This window comes from Triticum dicoccoides, chromosome 5B (genome assembly GCF_002162155.2).
Source record: "Triticum dicoccoides isolate Atlit2015 ecotype Zavitan chromosome 5B, WEW_v2.0, whole genome shotgun sequence".
In the NCBI taxonomy this organism is placed as follows: Eukaryota; Viridiplantae; Streptophyta; class Magnoliopsida; order Poales; family Poaceae; genus Triticum; species Triticum dicoccoides.
Genome location: NC_041389.1, coordinates 173,376,818 through 173,386,414, shown reverse-complemented (window position 1 = coordinate 173,386,414; position 9,597 = coordinate 173,376,818). Strand labels below are relative to the sequence as shown.

The 9,597-nt window shown below is 51.0% G+C and overlaps 1 protein-coding gene across 2 annotated transcripts; it reads right to left on the bottom strand.

Moving 5' to 3' along the window:
- Nucleotides 1-279: 279 nt before the first annotated feature.
- Nucleotides 280-4,952, bottom strand: LOC119307996 (ureide permease 1-like). Of its 2 annotated transcripts, none has more exons than XM_037584114.1 (8): nt 4,724-4,952; nt 4,091-4,381; nt 3,872-4,010; nt 3,141-3,309; nt 2,946-2,989; nt 2,751-2,857; nt 904-1,283; nt 280-836 (listed from the first exon to the last, which is right to left on the bottom strand). In XM_037584114.1, the coding sequence occupies exons 1-8, from the start codon at nt 4,775-4,777 to the stop codon at nt 530-532; spliced, it is 1,491 nt and encodes a 496-aa protein (XP_037440011.1). In that variant the 5' UTR covers nt 4,778-4,952; the 3' UTR covers nt 280-529. The 2 variants fall into 2 exon arrangements, with proteins under 2 accessions (XP_037440011.1, XP_037440010.1); XM_037584113.1 differs by having other exon boundaries at nt 280-819; nt 909-1,283; nt 4,724-4,948.
- Nucleotides 4,953-9,597: the final 4,645 nt, after the last annotated feature.

The window sequence follows — 9,597 nt, the reverse complement described above, 5'->3', positions numbered from 1 at the left end:
TAAAAGGGTATGTAATGACGCAAAAAATGGACTCATCACTTCGCCCGGCGGCGCTTTTGAGGTGGTGGGGGAAGGGGGAGGGAGTTCGACGGGAGCTAGAAGGAAAGGAGAATATATCATGTTATCCTGGTCAAAACGAGATGCCAATTTGTGCAGAATCGAGTAGTTTACTCCCTCTGTAAAGAAATATAAGGGCGTTTAGATCACTACTTTAGTGATCTAAACACTCTTATATTTCTTCACGGAGAGAGTAGCTAGCAACAGAATCAAACCAACCAATTCCCTATGCACCATTTCAAACTCGTGATTTTGAAGCTAAACTGCATCCAAATCAAACATAATAGCTTCATAGTGATCTTTCGTAGCATTCTGGTCCTAGTTCCTAGTACTATTGGCTATAGACTTTTAGAACGAGCAACACATCATTATATATATAATTCTGCACTAACTTGAAATAAAAATGCATCAACATTTGCAATTTTTGTGGTTATGTACAGCTCCATTCAAACGCAAACTTCATGAATGGAATTCACTCTGTGTTGGCATGGCCTGCTTCCTGGGTCAAGGGCTCAAGGCACTTGTCTTCCTGTCTGGATTTCTTCGCCTTGTGGCAGGAAGAGTTGTAAACTAGAATAACTGATGAAAGGATGGGGCAGCAGATCACTTTGTGCTCCTGTGACCTGCTGAAGCCATGAGTGTTGCTACAGCTGCGATAAACATGAGCAGCATGAACACGAGCAGAGTATACGTTTTCTTCGACGACTTTCGGTACTCCCCAAATAGCAGGATACCCCAAAATGTGCTCACAAGTGGCAATGCCTGATGAACAGCAATGCTGAAACAGTTAGAATCATAGGTGCATAAAAGTTTCCTCTTCTCTCTGAAGGCTAAGCATTAATTGGACAAACCTGAACAGCATCAGCAGCTGCATAACCAGCAGCCTGACCACCCATGAATTGGAAGCCATTGCCAAAACCGCAAAGGAAGCCGGCAAGAAGAGCCCATTGCCTGCCTTCCCAGTCATGCAGATAGGCCTTGAAGGATGACTTGGGCACGCCCGCCATTGGACGGTAGAGGAACAAGATGTTCAACCCGATACCGACGACGAAACACGAAATGGAGAAGTAGAAGAAGGCAGTGTAGACCACCAAATGCGGGACACCGTCTTTCAGGGTGTGCCACTGGTCATTGGTGGCCAGGTTGATCGCCGGGGAGAAGAGAGAGAAGCAGACGCCAGAAAAGAAAACTATCCCAAGCCCTATAAAGGTGCTTGATCCAAATACCTGAAAAAGTAAGAAATTTTACCAGATCAGTTCAGTGGTCTTACCGTTTAGAAACATTTAGTGGTGACAATTATGCTTCTCTCCGCCCCCCGCCCCCCGCCCCCCCGCGTTGCCCCCGCCCGGGCGACTCGGGCGGGATCCCAACCCTAGCCGCCGGGGCTCCCTCTCCTTCCATCCCTCCCTCCGCCGCCGCCGAAGGACGCCGCCGGCCTTTTGCCCGGGGGCTGACGGTGGTGGCGGGGGCCTTTCCTCTCTCCCGCGCCATGGGGATGGTGCGGAGCTCCGCGGCGTGAGGTGGCACGGCCGATCTGGCCTCCGTGGCGTGGCGGGCCTGCCTTGACCGGCGGCAGCGCGGCGGCGGCCTCGTCCTAGGGCGGTGGTGGTGGCGGTTGCGGCGGCCGGCCCTGCGTCGGGCAGCGGCCTTGGCTGCGTTCGGCGGTGGTGGCCGGATCTGCAGCGGCGGACCATCTGTCCTCGGATCGGCGGTGGCGGTATGGAGGGCCTGGTGGTTGGGTCGGCGCCATGTGTGGTTTGCCCTCCGGACAGATCCGATCTGCCCGGTGCGGCTTGCTCGATGTGCGGCGGCTCAGATCGGCGGCGACCCGTGCGCACAATACGTGATGGAGGTTCTTCGAGCGGATCCGGGTGAAAACCTTGTGCTCGGCTTGTTGCCAAGACCGGCGTTGGTGGCACCCTGTGGTGTCATTACCTTCTTGAAGGCATCGCCGTGGAGAAGCTCTAGACCTCTATCCGCTACCTCCGGGGGAAACCCTAGATCAGTTGATCGGATGATGGCGACGCGTTGGTGTCGTTTCCTCCTTGGGGGCGTCATTCTTGGAGGCGTACATGGGATCGAGGGACCAGCGGGTGCCTTATTGGTGGAGCGGTACTTCATCCTTCACATTGATGACGGCGAATCTCGGCGGCGTGGTGCAGTGGAGACTCGGCGCCCGATGCGCGGGGATGGACTCGCGCAGGTGGAGGTAGTTGTTTGGCGTCAAGGTGGCGTCGATGACGGAGTGGCCTGACAAGGTAGAAGCCTCAATATCTGCTCTGAAGACGGACCTATGAAAGATGGCGGCGACGACACATGTGAGTGCGTCAGACCAGTTTATGCCCCAGACCCGGTATGTGGCTAGGCTGGAGCTTCTGGCTTTTGATGATAGGTTTAGGTGAGTAGACCGGGTATGTGGCCCAGGTAGCACCCCTTCATCATATGGATAGGAGTAGTGGCATATGTTGCCAAGATGGCGGATTCAGGCATATTGTTGTAATACTTTGTAAGGTCCTCGAGAATAATCAATAAAGTGGCCGTATGCATCTCCCAGATGCAGAGGCCGGGGGTCATCCTCCTTTTCTAAAAAAAAAAAATTATGCTTCTCTGTTTTGAGCACAAGGTTCAGGACAAAGATCAAATACTATCTGAATTATTCTACAGTGATGATTGTATGACGGAATTACAGCTACCTTAATTGAACGGCGCTCTTCGAGCTCAATTAGGTATTCTGCAGTTCCAGCTTCGGCTTTGGTGTCACACTCTGCAGAAGCTCCATTCTCCATGTCCTTCGGAGCATCTGAAATAGACAAAGTTAAGAATTAAAATCTGCAACTGCAACATCAACAGTGCCAGTAGTTCATACAATCATGCACCGTATTTGATACCTTTGTCTATAACTTGTTTGCCTCTCTCCGTACCTCCATCCGTCCTGTAAAAGTACGCATTATGATGATCAGAGCAAGGAATATAAGATGAAGATGGACCCCAAAAGCACCTAACAGAGGCAAGTTAAAAAGTGGTTAAGATGTTTCAGTTACTCGGCACCGCAAAAACTGTGCAAGAAAGTGGGAAGAGTTTACCCAAGTTTGTAGGTATTTGTGGATTCACTGAGTTTCTTTTCATTGTCAGCCGCATTGGAAGCATGAACAGCAGAGCCAAGGATGACTGCAACAAGGAAGCATGCCACTCCAGTGAAAAGAATTTCTGCCCTGTTGATGCGGTTGTCCAGGAAGTAATTTAGTGTCGTGCCTGAAAATACAACATGCAACTTGATGGAATAAATATCCACGAAAGAAAAATGCGGCCCATAATTTGCCAGATTCTTCGATTAGGAACATAGGATAATAGTGGAGCAACGGTTAGCTTGGTGTAGCTACTGAATTATCGGAAGAATGTTCTTTAAGTGATAGTTTGTTGTCCTCTTATTGTGAACGCTAATTTTTTTTCCAGACTGCGATGGAATTCAATGAATGAGTTTTAATGAAATTCAAAGAATGCTTTAATTGCCATCAATGGTTTGCAATTCTTCAGCTTTTTGAATCTTGATGAAGTGAGCTGACTAAGATTGATAGACCAATTTGCTCAAGCAACTTTAACTTTTAGCTGAAAAAAGCAACTTGAACTTTTATGTCTAGAAAAAGCAACTCGACATGTCAGCTAACTAGTGTTAAATAATTGAGCCCCTCCTGTAATGCTTATATATGAATAAAGATTGTGATCAAGAAACCTGTGACTCACATGTATCATCAGAAGCATAACCATCAAAAAACACATTCCTTGCACTTTAAATAGTAGAGGAGATCAGCTTTACCTATAACAACAACCATGCTTGAGCTGATAACCTCAGTGACTGAGAGGCCCACATATGCCCAAGCATACTGTGTTGAGAGGTTCCCAACACTGAGCACAACACCCCCTGCCATTGCAAACATCACTGAAGGCCAGTTGTCCTTCATCATAAAGTTCATTCAGAATCAGAAAACAGCCAACCAACGAATCCCCAAGTTTTTCCTGCACCAAGATAGCTCACCTGACTGAGCTGAGTGAAGAAATTGGGCATGTTGTGCTTCGCATCCCCAAGCTGACCGAAGGTAAGCGCGATGAGGATGGCCGCGAGGAGGTTTGTTATGGAGTAGTCGAGGTATGTGTGCTGCGGCAGCCGTCCCCGGCGCTCCAAGAGGGTAAGCACCGCTGGCCACGTGCCCAGGAAAAAGAGGGAGGCGCACATGATGGCAATGGCACCCCCTTTGTCCTCTATGATGAACATGTTGAGGCCTTGTTTGATGGAGAGCAAGGAATTCAGCAGGGGCTCTTCAACCACCTGCAAGAATCACGTTCGTCAGATATTTCAAGTTACTGATTTGGATAATGAAACCATGGTTTCTTTTTTCCTGCAAAGCTTGAATGAACTGAATGATTTGGAGCTCTTAATTGTTACAAGGAGCAAACATCAGGGCAGAAAAGAAGAAAAACTTCAAACATAAATAAATCATTAGAGCATCCAATCATTGAGAACCTAACATGAGCAGGGAAGTTGATAAGATGCCAATTACCACAGATGAGATTATCCAGAGAACGAAAAAGGAAAGAAAAGATGACTAGATGAGTCCAAATCCGAGCCGAACATCCAACAGGAGTAAGAGTAGGATGAAGGTGGGAGTACCTCTTGGCAGGGATCCAAAGAAGAAGCACATGCCAGAGCATGGTCCATGGCCATGGGGGATTTTATAGTGATACAGCTCACAAAAGCTGGAGATCGAATGGGATCTTTTTAATCAAAGTCCAACCTGATCTGCACGAGTTTGATTCACACAGCTATTGGAAATTTGCGGCGTCTTTCCATACGGAGATCACCAATGGAGTTGGGGCATTATGGGGAGGAAGATTTTTTTGTAATGGGGCCAAGAAATGGACAAATGGTGCACGCATCAGCAGTTGGAATAATTGTACGTGTGACAATGACCTCCGCACGAATTAAATCAAATCATGAAAATTAAACCTATGTGTGTGATTTGCGTAAAATGTTGAATGTAAGCAGGAGAAGTAGAGTATCACACTCATTGGCCAGAGATAAAGAACCCAAACCATCTCTTTCAACTAGGCTATCCAAGAAAAGGACCATTGACGAAGGGCAAGGAAGAGGAGTGAGGATTCCACCAAGAAATGGGCACAGAATCTTGTCTTTTTTGTCCGACGAGCATGAACTCTATATTTCTATCTATTGCTTCAGAAACACGATGGAGTTTAGTGAGACCCGATCGTTGTTTGAGCTCACATGGATCCAAGAATTCGGCAGCGAATACCTTGCCAAAATGAAGAGAACCACACAACAGTTTGTCCATGTGGATAACAACATATTTGCAGTCCAAAAAAAAAAGTCCATCATGAACAGATGTAAGAGGAGCAGGATAAGAAGAGCACATACCTCGAGAGGAGGAAAGACGAAGAAGAATCCTTCTCTTCCTTGAAAGAACTCAATGAATTGTGTCCTCTCTGTGTTGATATATATATATATGTTTGTGTGTGTGTGTGTGTGTGTGTGTTTTCAGATCAGCGGTGGTTGTTGTGGCTCTCCTCCTCTACTACTATTACTACTACTACTACCTGAGCTGATGATACACGAGAATTAGTTAATTGATTAATCAGGCACTCCATTGTTTAAGTACAGCTGTGGTTACCAAACTATGATCCCCTTTGACTTCGGATCTGGAGTGCAGTTGGACAGATTCTCCAGATCAGTGCATGATTATCACGACTCTGTGTTTCTTTTCGCCCATTTGGAGAACCACTAGATTCCCAGTTTACACGGTTGGTTGGCCACAACCCCACCGCGCTGAATTTCTGTCGATCTTGACCGTTTGTAAATTTTCTAGCGGGCTGGATCAAGCCACGTCACATTCGTCACTCCTGAAGACACCTACCTTTCGTCATGTAATCTTGCGTCCACTCAGAAAAGCTCCACTCTTTTGGATTAGAGAAAAACTCCACTCTAGAGTCTAGACGCGTAAAAATGAAAAGAAAACTAACAGTTTCAAGTGGCAACACATCAAGTGTCAGGGGAAGGTTCGAAGCCAGTCCAAGCAAGAAGAGGATGAAAAGAACAACTTCCATCCAGGAACAAGAGGAAACAGACACACTAACCAGATGAAATGCTGCTGTACCTGTTCCTCTTTGATCAAAGCCGCATAGTAACTGGGAGGACACGGGAGATACACTACGATTAGCTCTCGGGATTCCCATGCTGCGCGGTTCAGTTTGTTGTCATGACCGCCTTAAAGCATCTCCTTAGAGCGTCTCCAATAGGCGCGTAGTGCGCACGGCGCGCTAAATTATTTTTACAATGCTGAAATAGCTTTTTTAGCGTGCAGCAGGGCGCTTGCTCCAGCGTCTCGCGCTTGCTCCAGCAGACGCTGTAAAATACGGCGCGACACTATTAACTCCAGCAGGCGCGCTAAATTTACAGCACACGTCTAACACAAACAACATTTCTCATTGTATATAGAAACCAAGAAAATCAAAAAATAAAAATAAAAATAAATCAACAATAAATAGTTTAACTATTATTACAACTCAAATAATAGTTTATCTTGCAGTACAACAAATAGTTCAACAATACAACATCAAATATACAACATCAAACTAGTTTTGTCGCCAATTCCATGCCCACCACTACTCGATTAGATCCTTTTGAACATTATCATGCGTTTCGGCAGGTTGAATGGCACGATAGGAGGTAATAAATCGGGCCACCCTCGCGGCCCTCCTCTGCTGTCGGATTTCGGGTTCCGCAGACCCTTGAGAGGTTCGAACTCTGGGGTGCGTGCGAAGAACTCAACCTCCCCGGTCTGCCTACTTTCTACTCTCACGGCCTAGCTCGACGAACTCAAAGAAAAGAGGACACGACAGTCTACCCAGGTTCGGGCCACCTTGCGGTGTAAAATCCTACTACTGCTTTGAGGTGGATTAGCCTCGAGGGGCTGAGGATGAACTAGTACAGTGGGGGAACAATCTCAGGAGGAGGCGTGTTCTTCTGCTCAAGTAAACTAGTAAGCTGGTCAGGGTGGAATGGATCCCATCCCGTCTATGGTGGTGGTTGAGTCCTATTTATAGTGGCCTCGGTCCTCTTCCCAAACGAAGGCGGGAAGGGATCCACAACGGCCAAATTCGAAGGGAGACAACTAGTACATCTTATCCTGACAAAAGTAGTCTTTGCCTGCAAAGCTTCTGGTCATGACGTCGTGGCGGGCTCGGTGATGACCTCCGTCCTGCCGTCCTGACGGTCTTGGTCTTGTTGCACGGGAATAGAAATCTTTGACTGATTCCTTGTGACTCCGCGCCTGCGCTTGCCTCCTTAGCACCAAAGAGGAAACTGTTGTCTTGCACCCGCTGGCACCCGCCTGGCCTTGGTCGTCATGGCTCACGTCACCCGAGCCTCGCGAGGTGAGGCTTGCATAGAAATCTCCGCTCCTCGGGAGCCAGCCTGAGGAGGCCGCTCCTCCCGGAGGTCTTGGTGTCATCCGCCTTGCAAGGCTTGGCCCCTCGCAAGGGTCTTGAGTCGTTGATGCTGAAGGTGGGCCATACCGGTCCGTCGACGGAGCCACGTCGTGGGCCGCAGGCAGGCAAGTCTAGGTACCCCCGTTCCCAGAACGTCGACAGTAGCCCCCGGGCCCAAGGTGCGCTCGAACTTGGCTTCAAGGCGAAGCCAAAGGACAAGTGCAGAGTGCCGCGGGCCCTAACCGCCTGCGGCCTTGGTCGACACGTGGCGTTTGATGGGACGTGGGCATCTCCGCTTCCCCACGCTGCCTCGGCAACCGTCCAGGTCTGACAAAAAGGCTGGCGCCTACCGCTGAGCCTTCATTGCCCTCCTTTGTCTTGCCTCAGATCCCCTTCTCCCTTGCTCAGAAAAAACCTCCAGATCCGCCGAATCTCTTCCCCGAGCTCGCCGCCGATGGCCTCCGACAAGGCGAAACCTGCCGCGCGCTCGGCTTCCTGGTTTGAGCCAGTCTTAAGCGCGTCCTCCATCACCGAGGAGAAGCACCTTGCCGCCGTGCTCCCGCTGACGGCGGGCGGCGGCAATGAGGGAGGGGAGACGGCGCTCCGGGTCGGCTTCGCCCAGCCGGGGGCCTTGGGTGACACCTTCTACCCCTTCTTCCTGCATAACATCTTCGCTTGGCTAGTTCCCTCTTTCTCCCGTTTCTTCTATGCCATCCTGAATCACTATGGGCTCCACGCCCTCCATCTTCATCCCAACTCCATCCTCCTCCTGTCGATCTTTGCCTTCTACTGTGACGCCCTCCGTCGCGCTGTTCCGCCACTTCTTCAACCTCCTGATAAGCAGCGGCCAGTGCTCTGGGTGCGCCAGCTTCATCGCGGCCAACGGCAGCAACGCGATCTCACGAGCCGGGAAGAAGGTGGAGGACTTCCGGAACAAGTGGATCTTCATGGACGCCAAGCGCTTCCACGTCCAGTTGGAGCTGCCGACCGCGCTGCCGACGCCCCTGGATCGATGGGCTCATGAGAAGCTCACCGACCCCAAGGTGGAGCAGTTGCTGGAGAGGATGACGACGGACCTGAAGGCGGAGGACCCGAAGGCGGAGAAGCGAACAAGGGCTATGATCGTCAAGGAATTCCTAACACAGCGCCTGGCTCCGCTCTAGGCGCACTCGCGCCCCTTGTGGAGCCTCAAGGGCGCGGAACACGACCTCCGGCTGCGCCCGGACAACTTATCTGACGAGGAGCTGAGCAAGGTCGTGCGCACCTTGATCGGGAAGGACCAGGGTGGCCCCTCGGACGCTCATCTCCCGTTGTACCATCGTGCCGACGGGGAGAAGATAGCCGCCGCCATGCCTGTCTTCAACGAGCGGAGGCTCGTGCCACCGGAGCCTTCTCTACCCGCGGGCTCCCTTGTGCCGTTGTCCTCCGGCGATCCCTCCGGGGAGGAGGGGAATGAGAGCTTGGAGGCGACCTTGGAGGAGGTAGGGGAGACTTCTCCCCCACGACATAGCGAACTCCTCCACGTCTTCTCTGACGACGACGCCGATGAGCACCTGACCAGGGAGTCGCCGCGCTTTGTTGGGGTCACCATGAGGTCCAGGGGCACCCCTCCGAAGAAGCCAAAGCAGGGGATCCCAAAGAAGGACAGGTCGTCGCTGCTTCCCCGAGGCGGCCCCTCCGCCCCGCTATCGGCCGCTCCTGCCGCAGATCCGGTCGTCGCGCGCTAGCCCGCTCCTGAGAGCGCAGCGGGGCTCGCACCCAGGAAGCATGTGGGCATCACGCTCCTGAAGAGGGAGAAGGAGTATGTCGCCTTAGATCAGTAAGTGCACCGTCTTGCCCTTGCTTCCTGCTCTTGACGTAGTGCTCTGACATTTTCCTCTCTGCGGGCAGGCCGATGCCAGCGGCGAAAAGGAAGTAGGAGGAGGCGGGGGCTCCTGAGGCCAAGCAGCCCACCTCGACCTCGGGGGTTCCGGCGCAGAAGGACGAGGCTACCTCACGTCCTCCTGCCGCGGGGTTGCCCTCACAAGACTCGGGGGCCCAGCC